Raw genomic sequence first — 18,029 nt, forward strand, 5'->3', positions numbered from 1 at the left:
GTATATATGGGTGTTTAGTAACGTTCGGTTCTGGCTATACAAAAAATGTCATAAAAATGAGAATGGATAAGTGCAAAAAAAAGACAGTCCACAACAGATGTGAATAGGGAGCTGCCTCAAAAACAACAGTCTAAGCAAAAAAGTTAAGAATGGAGTCCACTTTAACAGAAGGTGTCTTAATCCAAAGAGGGAGTCACCAGGACGTGTGCATCCACCCCCCCCCCCCCCCCCCAGAAGGGAGAGTTAATACTCTTACCAGCAGCAAAGAGTCAATCAAGCATGGAGCTGAAGCATAGGTTATGATGATAATCTCTGCCAAGCTGACATCATCCTTTTCCAGGCGCAATGACATGGAGCAAGCTCAGTACCACCCGACGTGTTTAGTCCACAAGGACATTATCCTATACCCAAGATGATGTCCGTGAGAACTAAAAACTTTGGGTCGTACTAAGCTTGCTCCATGTCATTGTGCCTGTATGGATTCCAACTGTGATAACATATTTATTGCTTCCATTTTGAATCGCCTGTAACTTCAGATTGGATGTACATTTTTTCTACTTTTTAATAAAACTTTTATGAGATGGTTTTACACTATGAGAAGAATTTTTGTCTTTTATGAATATACGAGTTCATGATCCATTAGAAGGGACCTGATGAGTAGGAAAGGATGATGTCAGCTTGCCAGAGATTATCATCATAACCTATGCTTCAGTTCCATGCTTGATTGACTCTTTACCGCTGGCAGTTGAGTCCACTAATTCTGGTAAGAGTATAAACTCTCCCTCTTGGGTGGTAGATGCACACGACTCCTGGTGACTCCCTCTTTGGATTAAGACATCTTCTGTTGAAGTAGACTCCATTCCTAACTTTATTGCTTGGACTGTTGTTAGAGGCAGCTTCCTATTCACATTTTTTGTGGACTGTCTGTTTTTGCACTTACCCATTCAAATTTTTGTGGCATTTTTTGTATAGCCAGAATCTAACGTTACTATACACCCATAAGCATGTTTTGAGCACGTAATTATGTTTATTGCATATTGCACTTTATTGTATGATACCTTATTTTCTAAGATATCCCTATCGATAATTCAGTAGTGTTAGCACTGCTGTATTTAACACAAGGCACTGAGAACAAATGCCAAAGAATAACTGTCATGGAAACATTAATAAGTACTGCTAAGTCAACACTGTTCACTTTATGTCTCTTTCATCTCTTTATATCTTTCCTCGCAGTTGCCTTGAAATGAAATATGATGCTGCATGTACCTTCTGCAGGAAACATAAAACTATAATTAAGTATGTCATCTATAGCATTTTGTTGGCAGGTAAGCATAAATACCACTAAGCTAGACAGTTTCAAAGATATTTTCCTAGCAAAAGAATGATTTGCAATACACAATACTTACAAACAGTTCATATTTAATTTACCTGATCATGTTGTTTCTGAAATAAAACTGGCAATAGGCGTGTACATACAGTATCTCACAAAAGTGAGTACACCCCTCTTCTGGCAATATACTTATAGCCTAGGCCAATGATGGCAAACCTTGACACCCCAGATGTTTTGGAACTACATTTCCCATGATGCTCATGCACTCTGCAGTGCAGTTGAGAATCATGGGAAATGTAGTTCCAAAACATCTGGGGTGCCAAGGTTTGCCATCACCGGCCTAGGCCATCTTTATGTAGAGCAACAATTCTTTTTTTCAGATCCTCGGAGAGTTCTTTGCCATGAGGTGCCATGTTGAAATTCCAGTGACCAGTATGAGAGAGTGAGAGCGATAACACCAATTTTAACACACCTGCTCCCCATTCACACCTGAGACCTTGTAACACTAACAAGTCACATGACACCGGGGAAGGAAAATGGTTAATTGGGCCCAATTTGGTCATTTTCACTTTTGTACTCACTTTTGTTGCCAGTGGTTTAGACATTAATGGCAGTGTGTTGAATTATTTTGAGGGGAGAGCAAATTTGCACGGTTATACAAGCTGTACACTCACTAATTTACATTGTAGCAAAGTGTAATTTCTTCAGTGTTGTCACATGAAAAGATATAATAAAATATTTACAAAAATGTGAGGGGTGTACTCACTTTTGTGAGATACCGTGTGCATACTCAAAGGATCAGTCTACTCAAATTTAATAATTTTAGCGTTTGATAGATTCAGGGGCCTTAAACCACCTGATCCTTATTTCTCTCTTTTGGGGACTCCAGTTGAAAGATTGTTGCATTGGATTTCCTCAAACTAAACAATTGCTATGCTATCCCAATCTCACTGTTGAATACTGTATTCATTAAATATTACGGGGGATGCACACTGAAACAGTAGGTGGTCAGGGAAATTTTTGAGATCTATAGCAGAAGCATTTTACATTGTATGACCTAGAAGTATATAGTGAATACAACATTTTTTTTGTATATAGTGACTTTTTGATTGCTGCGTATATCACAATTCTTTCTGTTGTTTCAGTTATCGTTTCAAAATGTGAATAGTAATTCTGTGAATTCTTAAGCGCCATTTGTGTTTTCCTTAGGTTTCCTGGCATTGGTGATTGCAGCTTGTGTGTTGAACTTCAGAAGAGCATTGGCTCTCTTTGTACTTACTGTAGTGGTCATCTTTTTTGTATGCTGGGATTTATTTATTGACAGATATGAAGGCAAAATTGTGAAATTTTTCTCACCAGTTGGAGCATTCCTTAAGAAACAATGGTTTTGGATGAAATGGTAAATAAATAATATTGCTGGGTTTAACTTTCATGATTACTACACAATCAATGCCCACATGTAAAACTAAAAGTGGAAATAAACTCTTTTAATCAACATTGACTATTTTAATCCTTATACTGCTAGCATAATACATAGACAGGAAAGTATATATTTACTTGTTTTAAACTTTTTTTTTTTTTACATTTATTCAGTTACTTCCTGATTTCAAAGCCTAGGCAAATGATATCATACATCCTAGAAGTTTTCAGGAGGGGAGGAGGGTCTTTCTCAGCTAAGCACATCTAAGCCTGCATGTGTGAGCTAAGGGCAGATGGATTCCAGCAATTAAATGCTACATGAATCATCTGCCCTGGCTGCATCTAGAAATGTTGTGGGGGGGGGGGGGGTTAAAAGTGATTTCTCAGCAAAATTAAGCATGGAAACATGGATGGATATGTGTCCATGCTTTGAATAATAGAAATGAATTAAATAGCAATTTCAGTTTGTGGTGCTCAGATACAGTTTAGTTCCACTTGAGTCTCTGTTGTATGCTGTCTATCATTATTATTTTTATTATTATTATTATTATTATCGTAAAAAGTATTTCAATATTTTTGTTGGCTATGTTGAATTTTAGACTTTTTGTCTCATCCTTAGGGTAATATGGCTAAGCCTTGTTGTTGGCATTATATTGTGGCTTATTTTTGACACTGCAAGAATGGGAAGCAATCAGCTGATTTCCTTTGGTGGCCTCGTGATGTATATTCTCCTAATGTTCGTATTTTCTAAACACCCAACTAAGGTATGGAACAAATGTCTAGAAATATACAGAAACTGATCTATTCACTACAATCAAAAGGAAGCAATTATTATTTTGTTTTACTTTAAAAGCTGTTAAAATATAGAATTTGTCATTTAAAGTGAAAGTAAAAGCTACATACAGTATGTAGACTTTATTTCCACTTTAAAGTACCTATTCTATATTTTAATATGCACGGCTCCTGTAATTTAACCCCATTGTTGAGCACTCCATGACACAGGGGAGCTGGAGCTTCTGCATCATGTGACTGGACCAGATCTGTACAGTATAGGTAGTAGGAGTCTAGGGAATTTGGAAAAGCAAATATACTTATCTGATCCTTCATTCCTGCAGGCCTGTTTGTGCTACTTGACCAGTCCCTACAGCCTCTTTTCCCCCACGCTCCAGTGGTCTAAGGTCCCCAGGCATCATACATATTGATACAGGGTCCATGGTCCTGCAATGGATGTAAGGAAGCCAAACGACAACTCTCCACTGGATCATGGGGGAGCACCGTCTGCCAGGGGTGTGGAGGATTGGGTAAGCAAAGAGCTTTTACTGTCCCTTAGACCAGTGTTTCTCAACTCCGGTCCTCAGGGCACACTAACAGGCCAGGTTTGCAAGAAAACCAAAATACATCACAGTTGATCTCATTTGCTGCTCAGTAATTGCAATATTCTAGTCTGCATCTCCCCAAGGTAATACTTAAAATCTGGCCTGTTAGTGTGCCCTGAGGACCGGAGTTGAGAAACACTGCCTTAGACTAAAAGAGTAGTTAAAGTAGTTGTAAAGCCTAAAGTTTTTTTTTTTTTTACCTCAATGCGCACTCTGCATTAAGGTAAGTGGCACCTCAATATCTGTCCTATCCCCCCCCCCCCCCCCCCAAACACTCATCTGACTTCCTTCCTGCTTTCAGGTGAACTCCAGGGCAGCGGAGCCATAAGCTCCTGCTGCTGTCAGTCATGCTTCTGTGAGTAGGGAGTGGGTTTGCCAGTGCTGTGGTGTCTATGGATGCACACAGCCAAGCTTGAGAGCTCACACACACAGGTGCCTCCTTAGCACCCAGCTTTTTAAAGAGGTACCCTAAGCAGGGAAAAGCTGATAGTACCAGCAGTGGACTGCCTGAGGAGCAAAAAAGGGTGCTTTCTGTGCAATATCGTTGCACAGGGCAGGTAAGTATGATCTCTTTTTTATTTAAAGAAAAAAATTGACTTTAAATGTTTATACACTATATTACCAAAAGTATTGGGCTGCCTGCTTTTACACACACGTGAACTTTAATGGCATCCCAGTCTTAGTCCATAGGGTTTAATATTGAGTTTTCCCACCATTTGCAGCTATAACATCTCTTCTGGAAAGGCTGTCCACAAGTGTTTCTATGGGAATGTTTAACCATTCTTCTAGAAGCGCATTTGTCATTTATCCCAAAGGTGTTCTATCGGTTTGAGGTCAGGACTCTGTGCAGGCCATTCAAGTTCCTCCACCCCCAAACTCGCTCATCCATGTCTTTATGGACCCTGCTTTGTGCACTGGTGCACAGTCATGTTGGAACAGGAAGGGGCCATCCCCAAACTGTTCCCACAAAGTTGAGAGCATGAAATTGTCCAAGATGTGTTGATATGATGATGACTTAAGAGTTCCCTTCACTGGAACTAAGGGGCCAAGCCCAACCCCTGAAAATCAACCCCACACCACCATCCCCTCTCCACCAAATGATTTGGACCAGTGAACAAAGCAAGGGCCATAAAGGCATAGATTAATGAATTTGGGGTGGAGGAACTTGACTGGCCTGCACAGAGACCTGACCTCAACCCGATAAAACACCGTTGGAATGAATTTGAGCGCAGACTGCGAGCCAGGCCTTCTCTCTAACAACAGTGCCTGACCTGACAAATGTGCTTCTGGAAGAATGGTCAAACATTCCCATAGACACACTCTTTAACCTTGTGGACAGCCTTACCAGAAGAGTTGAAGCTGTTATAGCTGCAAAGGGTGAGCCAACTCAATATTGAACCCTACGAACTAAGACTGGAAGGCCATGGAAGTTCATGTGCCTGTAAAGGTAGGCGCCCCAATACTTTTGGTAGTATAGCCTGTATATATATATATATACACAATAAAGTAAAGTATTCAGAACCCCCTTCACTTTTTTCAATTTTGTTTTGTTGCAACCTGATACTAGAGTTTTTTAACCACTTGCCGACCACCCCACGCAGATTTACTGCAGCAGGGCGGCTACGTGATTAGACACAGCGGGAGTAAGACCACGGGAGGAGTGGCGGCTATCGCCGCCAGCCTCCCGCCGCCAGCCTCCCGTGATCGTTACAGAAACCGACAGAAGACCCACCTGCTTATGTAAACAAAGCAGGCGGGTCTTCTGTCACACAGGCAGAGAGAGATCATGAGTTTCAACTAAGCTGATAACCCCAATCTATCTGTGCCTGTCACAGAGCCCTTCCCCCCCCCCCCCCCCCACAGCCAGTAAGCATTATTAGGCATACATTAATCCCTTTGATCACCCCCAGTGATAACCCCTTCCCTGCCAGTGTCATTTATACAGTAACAGTGCATAAGATTTAGCACTGATTACTGTAGTAATGTCACTGGTCCCCAAAAAGTGTCAAAAATGTCAGTTAGGGGTCCGATCTGTCCACTGCAATGTCGCAGTCCCGCTAAAAATCCTTGATCGCCTCCATTACTAATAAAAACAAAAAAAAGTCTATCCCGTAGTTTGTAAATGTTATAACTTTTGCAAAAAAAAAAAAAATTAAAATATGCTTTTTGGGATTTTTTTTTACCAAAAATATGAAGCAGAATACAAATTTGCCTAAACTGATAAAAAAATTTTTATTTTTTGAATTTTTTTATTGGAAATGTTTTATAGCAGAAAGTAAATAATATTGTGTTTTTTCAAAATTGTCATTCTTATTTTGTTTATAGCGCGAAATCTAAAAACCGCAGAGGTGATCAAATACCACCAAAAGAAAGCTCTATTTATGGGGGAAAAAAGGACATCAATTGTATTTGGGTAAAGCGGTGCATGGCCACGCAATTTTTTTCGCTAAAATATCGCAGTGACGAATCGCAAAAAATGGCCTGGTCATTTAGGGGGTAAAAACTTCCAGAGCTGAAGTGGGTAGACTATTTTTTCTCACTAATCTCCTTTCAGTACCCCATAATGGCAAAGTGAAAACAGAATTTTAGAAATGTTTGCAAATGTGTGAAAAAGCAAAAACTGAAACATTACATACGCATATGTATTCAGACCCTTTGCAACAACATTTGAAATTTAGCTCAGGTGCCTCCCATTTTTCTTGATCATTGCTAAAATGTTTCTACACCTTGGTTGTAGTCTATCTGTGATAAATTACATAAACACCCAGGATGGTGCCCACCTACCAGTTGTAATACTTGAACCGGTGTAAATGTTTATTACATCTTAATAATTGTACTAAAGTCTACACTTAGAAGCGCCTCCTCTTTCTTTTTATTTCCAACTTTGTTGGAACCTTTGGCTTATTGGTTTATTTGATCGCAGCCCTACATGTTGGACTATTTTACCATACATAGACTATTATGGACTTTTTCTATATTGTGCAGCTGATGTGCCTAATTTATGTTTTTTAATACATAAATTGACTGGACATGATTTGGAAAGACACGCACCTCTCTAAAAAAGGCCTCACAGCTGACAATGCATACTATATCAGAAAAAAAGCCATGAGGTCAAAGGAACTGCTCGCAGAGCTCACAGACAGGATTATTGCAGGGCACAGATCTAGGAAAGGCTACACTGAAGGTTCCCAAGAGCACAGTGGCCTCCATAATTCTCAAATGGAAGAAGTTTTGCACAACCAGAACTCCTCTAATGCTGGTTGCTTGGCTAAACTGAGCAATCGGGGGAGAATGGCCTTAGTAAGAGAGGTGACCAAGAACCCAGAGATGCTGTGTGGAGATGGGACAAAGTTCCAGACCGATCTGGGCTTTATGGCAGAGTGGCTAGACAGAAGCCTCTCCTCAGTGAAAATTATATGAAAGCCTGCTTGGAGTTTGCAAAAAAATACCTGAAGGACTCTTAGACTGCAAGAAACAAGATCCTCTGCTCTGATTAAACCAAGATTGAACTGTTAGACCTCAATTCTAAATGTTATGTCTGGAGGAAACCATGCACCGCTCATCACCTGCCCAATACCATCCCAACATATTTGGTAGCAGCATCATGCTGTGGGTGTGTTTTACAGCAGCAGGGACTGGGAGACTGGTCAGGGTTGAGGGAACGCTGAAGGAAGCATAGTACAGAGATATCCTCAATGAAAACCTGTTCATCAGCGCTCAGGACCTCAGACTGGGCCAAATCCTAAGCACACACCAAAACAACACAGAAGTGGCTTAGGGACAACTCTGTGAATGTCTTAGAGTGGCCCAGCCAGAGCCTTGACTTGAACCATATTGAACATCTCCAGAGAGATATGAAAATGGCTGTCCACTGACAGTCCCCATCCAACCTGACTGAGCTTGAGAGGATTTGCAAAGAAGGGCAGAAAATCACTCAGGTGTGTAAAGCTGGTGACATCATACCCAAAACGACTAAGGCCCCTTTCACACATTTGTCCGTTTGTCCGTTTTTCATCCATCCGTTGACGGATGAAAAACGGACATCAATGTATCTCTATGTAAAAACCGATGACAAAGGATGATCATCAGTTAACATCGGTTTTCATCCGCTTCCGTCAATGTCCGTTTTTTTAACTATTTTTCATCCGTCAAAAAAACGGATTGGACGAAAAACGTATGACATCGGATGAAAAACGGATGACAACGGATGACAAAGGATGAAAAACGGATGACAAAGGATGAAAAACGGATGACAAAGGATGAAAAACGGATGACAAAGGATGAAAAACGGATGACAATGGATGAAAAACGGATGACAATGGATGAAAAACAGATAACAACTGACGAAAAACGGATGAAAAACGGATAACAACTGACGAAAAACGAATGACCACTGACGAAAAAAACTGATGGAAAACTAATACATTTTGACGTGACTGAACTGTTGAACTGAACGGACCGTATGTGTGAAAGGGGCCTTAAGGCTGTAATTGCTGCCAAAGGTGCTTCAACAAAGTACTGAGTAGAGTCTGAATATTTACATACAGTACATATGATATTTTAGTTTTTTCAATTTTTTTTTTTTTTTATAAATTCACAGACATTTTTAAAATTCTGTTTTCACTTAATCATTATGGGATACTGAGTGTAGAATAATGAGAAAAAAATGTATTTAAACAACCGTATCAGGCTCCGAATACTTTATGAATGCACTGTATATACTGTAATTTACAGTGTGTGTGTATATATATATTTATATATAATGTAAATATACATACACACACATTTTCTAGACTTCAGAAAAAAAGGCTTCACTTCAAGCTTTCCTACCCATTGGTTATGGCTGTTTTCTTGGAAGCTTTACATTTTTCTATTTTGCAACACCACTATCTGTCTATCAATTTGTGTGTGTTTTGTGATGACAACGGTAAATTTATATCAATACTTACCGTAATTTTCCTTTCCTGATGGACTCCATGGCAGCACACGTATGGGTAGGCTCCGCCTCCTCTCCTACCCTATAGGACCCCACTCCCATAAATCTTTGCTCCATACCAGGAGCCGTGTTCCATAACTAGAACTACTCCAGCAGATGGGAGGGGACTCCTGCTGCCATGGAGTCCATCAGGAAAGGAAAATTACGGTAAGTATTGATATAAATTTTCCGTTTTCCTGACAGACTCCATGGCAGCACACGTATGGGAAATAACTAGCCATACACACCCGGGCGGGTAACTGCTGGTTTAACAGAAAAAGGTTTAATTTGCACCGTCAACAGACAAGACTTTTAAACCAAAGTTGACCGAAGATAAAGAAGCCGGTTCAACACAGTAATGCGACATAAAGGTATGAATTGATGACCAAGAAGCAGCTCTGCAAATCACGTCAGGAGCTACATGAAGAGAAGCTGCCCACGACGTAGAGATCCCTCTAGTGGAATGAGCTGTCACCACCTCTGGAGGAGCCAGTCCCTTGGCTTTATATGCCCACTGGATGGTCTAAACTATCCAACTCGCTATGGATCTTGAGGAAGCTTGTTTGCCCTTGTTTTTTCCACAGATGAGGACAAAAAGATGATCGGACTGGCGGAAAGGAGCTGTAGTCTCCAGATATAGCCGAAGAGTTTCCCCCACGTCAGGGGCGTAACTACAGGGGTTGCAGGGGTTGCAATCGCTACCGGGCCCCATGCTCCAGGGGGCCCGGTAGCAAACCAGTGGGTGAACTTCTAGGATCTCAAAGGTCACACTTGCGACCAGGCCCTGGCATTTCACCACTGTGGGGAGGCCCCAAGATTGCAGGAAGGGGGCCCACTGCAGAACTTGTGAAAGGATCCTGATGCGGGACCATAATAAAAGGCCATGCAATGAGATTAAAGAGCCCCAGGATTAGTGAGAAGAGCCCCGCGCTTGAAGGGAAGGGCCCCGGCCAGGGGTCTGGGGGGCCCTTCATGGTTTCTTGCATCGGGGCCCTGAAGGTTCTAGTTACTCCTCTGCCCCACGTCCAAAGGATGGATAGAATTTTCATCTTGAGATTTGAACGTGGGTAGGACAATTTCCTGGTTGACATGGAATACCGACATTACTTTCGGATTGGAGCCAAGCATCGGAACCAATACTACCCGATCAGGGAAAAACGTAAGGAATGGTTCCTTGTAACCCAAGGCACCGAGTTCAGAAACCCGTTTGGCCGAAGTAATAGCCACCAGAAAGTCTGTTTTCATGGAGATATTTTTAAGGAAGAATGGATCCTTCTGATTCAAGGTGACTGAGGAAAGAAACTCCAAGACCGTAGGAAGATCCCACTTAGGGAATCTGGGCTTTCTAGGAGGTCTTAACCTAGTAGCGCCTCTGAAGAACTGGCGAACCAAGGAGTGTTTCGCCCATGCAGTCCCAGTGAAGGCCGAAATGGCTGAGATTTGGACTCGGAGGGAGCTTACTGCTAATGACAGGTCCAGTCCGGACTGGAGGAAGCCCAAAATATCCTGGATTCCTGGGTCAGAGACAGAGCCAAATCTGCTATCCACATAATCCTTAAACTTGGACCAGATTTTTTCGTAGACCTTGTTCGTGCCGGGTCTTCTGGCACTCATCATTGTAGCGATTGCCTCGTTTGGACAACCGAGCGCTTTCAATCTTTCCCTCTCAACAGCCATGCCATGAGATGAAGCTGTGCTGGGCAGGGGTGAAGAATAGGCCCTTGGGACAGAAGGTCCGGCCTGACTGGCAGAGGTATCGGGTCCCGACAGCTCAGTTGGAGCAACAGAGGAAACAACGGTCTCTTTGGCCAGAAGGGAAGAATCGCTATGATCTGCACTCTCTCTGTCCTGAGTCTGTGAAGAAACTTGAATATGACTGGCACTGGAGGAAACGCATAAGCCGTTTGAAAATTCCAATGATCCGTCAGGGCATCTACCCCGTAGGCCTGGGGATAACGCCACCTCGTGTAGAATCTCTCCAGTTTGGCATTGCTTTGAGATGCGAACAGATCTACCTCTGGACGGTAACCTAGAGACATGACCCATATGAAGGTCTCTGGATGGAGTGACCACTCGTTGTTGTCCAGAGCAGACCTCGAGAGGAAGTCTGCCTGGACGTTCTGGGCACCTGGAAGATAGGCGGCTGACAAGTTGGACAGATGTCTTTGAGCCCAATCCATAATTGGTTTCACTTTTTTCAGAAGAGAAGGACTGCAGGTGCCCCCTTGTCTCTTGATGTAGGCGACGGCTGTCGTATTGTCTAGTCTTAGGAGGACCGAGGCATCGGTCGCCAGATGCTGAAAGGCCTGGAGAGCACAGAACGCTGCCCGAAGCTCCAGCACATTCGAGACCACCCCGCATGTAGGGAAGTCCCATCTGCCCTGGGCCACCTCCGACAGGCAGTGCGCTCCCCATCCCGTCCTGCTGGCGTCCGAGGTCACGACCAACCAAGACGCTGGAACGATTGAATGGCAGTTTAAAAGATTCTTTCGCTGAAGCCACCAGGTTAAGCTGTCCTTCATGGACGTAGTTATCCGAATGAGGACTTCTGGATTCTCGAAATTCCATTGTTGGAGGAATCGCATCTGAAAGGGCCTCATCTTCCACTGTGCCCACTTCACCATGGGAGCCGTGGAAACCATGGTCCCAATTATCTTCATGCACTGAGACGCCCGGAGATGAGAGGCTGATAATGCCGGACGAATCCTGTTGTGAATTGTCGGAATCTTCTCTAATGGAAGGGAGATAGTGCCTCTGGAAGTGTTGAAGAGGGCCCCTAGGAAGACCAACGACTTTGTGGGTTCCAGATGGCTTTTTTCCAAATTCAGGAGCCACCCGAACTCTTGAAGGGTGGAAATTACTTGAGATCTGTGAAGCAGAATTTGATCCTGATGTTCTGACAGAAGGAGCAAGTCGTCCAAGTAATGGTAAAGACTAATCCCTTTTGCTCTGATTACTACAGCCAGTAAGATCTTGGAAAAGATTTGAGGTGATGTGGTAAGCCCGAAAGGGAGACAGGTAAATTGAAGATGCACCTGACCCACTGCGAATCGGAGAATTTTTTGCATTTCTGCTGCGACTGGGACGTGAAAGTATGCATCTTTCAAGTCTATGAATATCATCCAATCCTCTGGCTGTACCACTTGCCGAATTGTAAAAAGTGTTTCCATCCTGAACCTCTTTCTTGATGAAGGTGTTTAGGTGTGTTAGGTCTATAACCGGCCTCCAAGAGCCGCTTTTCTTCAAGACCATGAAGAGCAGAGAGTAGATGCCTTGGAACCGTTCCTCGGTTGGGACAGGCACTGCCGCACCCTGGGCAACCAGGGATTCTACATATGTAAGAAGAGTTGACTTCTTCTCTTCTGAACGGGGTAAGGCCATAGGAATGAAGCGAAGAATGGGGCTTCTGTCGAAAAACCACACATGTCCGTGTGATACGGTTCTGACGGCCCATTGATCTTCGATCGAGGCTGCCCAGACGTGCGCAAACTAAAGCAAGCGTGCGCCTACCCGCACCGTCTGGACAGGCTCGATATCAAAAAGACTTCGTCGCCTCTCGGCTTGCTGAAGATTTTCCTTTGGAGAACTTCTGCCCTGTAGACTGAGGGCGCTTCCAGTTCTTCCTGAACTCACGACCGGGCCTGTAAAAACGGGCCTCTCTGGCACGATCAGGATTTTGTCTGTTTTGAGGTCTTCTCTGATCTATCAACCGGCGATTCTGGGGAAGGAAACCCGATTTACCGCCAGTGGCACGGGTAATAGCACTGTCCAGTTTATTACCAAAGAGGGAGGAACCCTCAAAGGGAATTTTGCACCAGGCCTGCTTAGAGGCAGGGTCGGCCAACCAGGGGCACAACCACAAGGCGCGTTTGGCCGTGACAGAGGACAGCATGACCCGCGCCGCCAAGCGGATTATATCAATGGATGCCTCACCCAAGAAAGCCGTTGCCAGTCTCAACTTCTGAATGGCTGAACTCATGGCCACCTCTTCGGAGACACTCTGAAGTGTAGCCTCCACGCTGTCTACCCAGGCTTCCATTGCCTTGGATGTGGCTGCCAAAGCCAGAGCCGGCTTACACGCCATACCTGCGGAGAGATAAATCTTCTTAAGATCTGTGTCAATCCGCCTGTCAAGAGCGTCTTTGAATGAGACTGAGTCTTCCAATGGCAAGGTCACGTGTTTCACCAACCTCATCAAGGCCGCATCCACCGTGGGAGCGGAATCTAGATGTTTCACCTTATCATCCTTAAAGGGATACATTCTGGAGACCTTAGATGACAAAGAGTTTCTCTTTTCAACTCCCTGCCACTCGTCTGTAATAATTTCTCCCAATTCCCCTAGGAGGGGAAAATGGGAACGCTCTTTTTTGAGATGTTTGAAGTATTTCTTCTGTTTGGCTGGATCTTCCCATTTTAATGCCTCCTTAACCGCCTTAACTAGCGGTGGGACCATAGCAAGTTCAAAACCTACATTCTGGTCTGCCAAATCATCTTCACTGTCTGTAGAATCTTCTGACAGACGACTTGGTTGTGAAGTACCTGGCTCCACTTCATCCCTTGGGAGGAAACCAGGAGCCTCTGAAGAGTGACTCGAAAGCCTGCTGGAATCCCAATCTTTAAGGGATTCTTTTACAATCCGCCTGACCATAGCCTCCACTGGTTGTGCAGTGTCTTGCTTTTCCCTCAAAACCCTGGAATAACAGGTATCACATAGGGATCTATCCTCAGGGATACGGGCTCGACAGCCCCAGCATGATTTCCCTGAACTTCGGTCAGAATGGCGGGATTGCCGCGGTGCGACTGAACTGGAGGTGTGCTCATGTCGTTTAGACCTAGAGCTAGACCTATGACCAGACTTTGATGAAGAATGCCGATGGGCTGAAGGAGAACGATCCTTTGATCCAGAAATAGGGCGTTGGTCAGACCTAAAAGGGCTGAATAGGGAAAGAAAAACACACTTAGGCTCCACGCCACCAGCCAAAGCAAGCAGGAAAGGGTTAAGAAAAACTAGTTCACCTGTTGCGCAGGGACTGGCCACCGGGGGGTGGTGAAGCATCCATTTGCAGATAGAAGCAAAAGCCTACACAGGAAGAAAGTAAGCATACATGTACTGACTTTCGTTTCCACACCATCCCTTTTACCCCAAATGGCACCTGGTTCAAAGCATGACTCACCGCTGAAGAGCAGAGAAACAGCACGGGGAAGCCACCGCAACGCCCGCAGACATCCCATTGTAAACAGGAATGACAGCTGCTTAAATCTCCCGGGCGCCGCAAAGCCACTCCCCAAACGACGCAATAGCGTCATAGGAGATCGGGAGCGATGCGCGCGCATGCGCAGACGACACCAGGGCCAAGCCTCATCCTGGACAACCAATTGGAGTTCCAGCGAGGCAGGGGGAGGAGCCTAAGCGACGATCTGGAACGCAGGAGCGCTCCACCGCACAAACAGGAAATGCAATGAAACCAAAGAAAGTTTTATACTTTACCACCATGACGATAACCGAACGGTCTCAGGCCTGGATGAATTCATGCGTGTGCGACAGGGCATCAGGGCCTATCCGCTCAATAGCAAGGACGTATTGGCCATCAATGCAGCCCACCTCTCATTCAGGATTTACGGCATATTCAGCATTTAAAATAATATTGCCCGGGTCCACCCGATAAATATCGAGATTGCTGGACATAAAACAGGAGGCATCCGACATCAGTAAGGTCCACACGCCATCAGCTCGCCTGAAAACCGATAGACGTCCTATAAGGTAAGACTTCCTTCTCGCAGGAGGAGGACGAAAAAGGAACACGGCTCCTGGTATGGAGCAAAGATTTATGGGAGTGGGGTCCTATAGGGTAGGAGAGGAGGCGGAGCCTACCCATACGCGTGCTGCCACGGAGTCTGTCAGGAAAGCAACCTTCCTTTGCTGTCTATTGGTGAAAGTAGACTCAAATTGGTAGTTTTTTTTTTTTTTTTATTGTCAAAGCTGCTGCAACACTGTCTGTCTGTCAAGGTTTGTAAGAATTCTGAAAGACCTTGTGAAGGAAGTTCCTCTCCCTAAAAGGAACAATTATAGCAGTGGCCTAATCAACACTGATTAAATCAGATACACACCACACCCTTGGGCCTTGGCTCACTAAACTGGCTTTCTCAGTGCTTCTGTCACAATATATTAAAATTTTTGGCAAGCACAGCAAAAATCATGGAGTCACTGGTTCTGATGCTTCTGGTAAGTTTTATTAACAGATTGGCAAATAAACACATACAGTAAAGATATTAACAATAATAACGGTGGACAAGTTAGTCTCTTGTCATCCCTATCTTACCAGGTGCAGGCCTAAAGTTCAGCACAATACAAAAAGAAATGCAAAATCAGCTTAGCATTTCATATGGCTCCTTCAGTAAAGTAGATTCTATTTCTTCCTAGCACACACACCCTAGTGAAGAAATCTCAATCCTACATTGCACTAGCATCGGGTCTGACGGGAAACTGGGGAGAGATAGACATAAATTATGTTATATATGATATATTATATTGCAAAGTGATTTATATGAACTAAGATGACATTTAATTGTATTTTATTTTTAAACATTTCTACCTAACTCCACTTTTTTTATTTAGGTTAACTGGCGACAAGTGTTTTGGGGCATTGGACTACAGTTCCTTCTAGGACTTCTAATTCTAAGAACAAAGCCTGGGTTTGATGCCTTCGATTGGCTTGGGATACAAGTGCAAGTAAGAGCTTATCAGTGTATAGAGTATTGGCAATGCAAATGGAAAGTACTCATTAAGGCTAGGTTCACACTTGTGTGATGCCAGACATTGCATGTGATTCGCACCGCATTGCTGTGCAGATCACATGCGATGTCTATGCGATGCAAATTCAGCAATGCAGTTTTTATGGCTGAATTTGCACCGCAATTGGACCAAAATGGTGCAGGACCCTTTTGTTGGTCCACACTGGATTTGGATTGCATGGGTGTGATCCGATTCCTGTCTGATTTCACAGTTCACACTGTGGCCAAATTGCTTTAACAGTGGGAGAGGATTAAAAAAAAAAAAATCAAAAGTATTTTGTACCCATATATTAAATGTCACTGTAAAACTATGAACTCAGCCAACCTTAAAAATGGGCAGTGTCAGTCAGAAGGGCAGTGGACGGTGTCAGGAGCGCAGAGGATGGTATCAGTCAGTAGAGCAGTGAACGGTAGGGCAGAGGTTGGTGTCAGCAGAGCAGTGGATGGGGTCAGTAGGGCAGAGGTTGGTGTCAGTAGGGCAGTGGTTGGTGTCAGTCAGCAGAGCAGTGGATGGTGTCAGTAGGGCAGAGGTTTTTGTTAGTAGGACAGTGGATGGGGTCAGTCAGCAGAGCACTGGACGGTGTCAGTAGGGCAGATGTTGGTGTCAGTAGGACAGTGGAAGGTGTCATTCAGCAGAGCAGTGGATGGTGTTAGTAGGGCAGAGGTTGGAGTCAGTAGGGCAGAGGTTGGTGTCAGTAGGGCAGTAGATGGTTTCAGTCAGCAAAGCAGTGGGTCAGAGGTTGGTTTCAGTAGGGCCGTAGATGGTGTCAGTAGGACAGTGGAAGGTGTCAGTTAGCAGAGCAGTGAACGGTGTCAGTAGGGCAGAGGTTGGTGTCAGTAGGGCAGTGGATGGTGTCAGTCAGCAGAGCAGTGAACGGTGTCAGTAGGGCGAGGTTGGTGTCAGCAGGGCAGAGGTTGGTGTCAGTAGGGCAGTGGATGGTATCAGTCAGCAGAGCAGTGGATGGTGTCAGTAGTGCAGGGGTTGGTGTCAGTCAGCAGGGTAGAAGTTGGTGTCAGCAGGGCAGAGGACAATGTCAGTGTGGCAGAGGATGGTCTCAGTGTGGCAGAAGACGGTGTCACCGGGTAGAGGGCTGTGTCACTGGGGTAGAGGATAGTGTCAAGGGTGCAGTGGACGGTGTCAGCAGGGCAGAGGGCAGTGTCAGCAGAGCAGTGGACGATGTCAGTAGAGCAGAGGTTGGTTTCAGTAGGGCAGTGAATGGTGTCAGTCAGCAGAGCAGAGGTTGGTTTCAGTAGGGCAGTGAATGGTGTCAGTCAGCAGAGCAGTGGATGGGGTCAGTAGGGCAGAGGTTGGTGTCAGTAGGGCAGTGGTTGGTGTCAGTCAGCAGAGCAGTAGACAGTGTCAGTAGGGCTGAGGTTGGTGTTAGTAGGGCAGTGAATCCGGTCAGTCAGCAGAGCAGTGGACTTTGTCAGCAGGGCAGATGTTGGTTTAAGCAGGGAAGGGGATAGTGTCAGTCAGCAGGGCAGAGGACTGTGTCAGCAGAGCAGAGGACTGTGTCAGCGGGGCAGAGGACAATGTCAGCAGAGCAGAGGACTGTGTCAGCGGGGCAGAGGACAATGTCAGCGGGGCAGAGGATGGTGTCAGCAGGGCAGAGGATGGTGTCAGGGGGGCAGAGGATGGTGTCACTGGGGCAGAGAGCTGTGTCACTGGGGCAAAGGGCTGTGTCACTGGGGCAGAGGGCAGTGTCACTGGGGCAGTGGAAGGTGTCAGCAGGGCGGTGGTCGATGTCAGCGAGGGCAGTGGATGGTGTCAGTGTTTTTTTGTTTTTTTTTCTCTTTTTAGGGCACGGGCACCAGAATTAATTGCAAACCGGAGAGCAGGGGAAGCAGTGGGAGCCTACTGCCACCACTAAATGTAGGAAGGGAGAGTAAATGCAGCCCCCCCCCCCACTGCCCCTCTTCTCCAGGTGTTAGTAGGGCAGTGCAATAAAGAATGACAGCTTTTAAAGTGACAACCTTGGGGGTGCCTAATCCATAAATTAAATCCTCCTGACTTTGAGAACAAGTGGGCAGCTTTATTAAAGAAAAGAAAAGAAGAAGCGGAGTAAACAAAAAAGTGTGTAGTGTGTGAAACTTTCAATGCTTACAGACAGCAGGCACCGCAAACAATGGGGGGGGG

General features: G+C 44.8%; 1 protein-coding gene across 1 annotated transcript in view; it reads left to right on the plus strand.

The window, feature by feature from the left end:
* SLC28A3 (solute carrier family 28 member 3) overlaps positions 1-18,029 on the plus strand; it is a 114,110-nt gene that overhangs the window by 35,161 nt on the left and 60,920 nt on the right. The window contains exons 4-7 of the mRNA XM_082265603.1: positions 1,234-1,325; positions 2,540-2,729; positions 3,369-3,513; positions 15,717-15,830. Of these exons, the coding sequence (XP_082121729.1) occupies positions 1,234-1,325; positions 2,540-2,729; positions 3,369-3,513; positions 15,717-15,830 (541 nt within the window). The remainder of the gene's footprint in view (positions 1-1,233; positions 1,326-2,539; positions 2,730-3,368; positions 3,514-15,716; positions 15,831-18,029) is intronic.

Source organism: Pelophylax lessonae, assembly GCF_965119305.1.
Source record: "Pelophylax lessonae genome assembly, chromosome: 1".
NCBI lineage: Eukaryota > Metazoa > Chordata > Amphibia > Anura > Ranidae > Pelophylax > Pelophylax lessonae.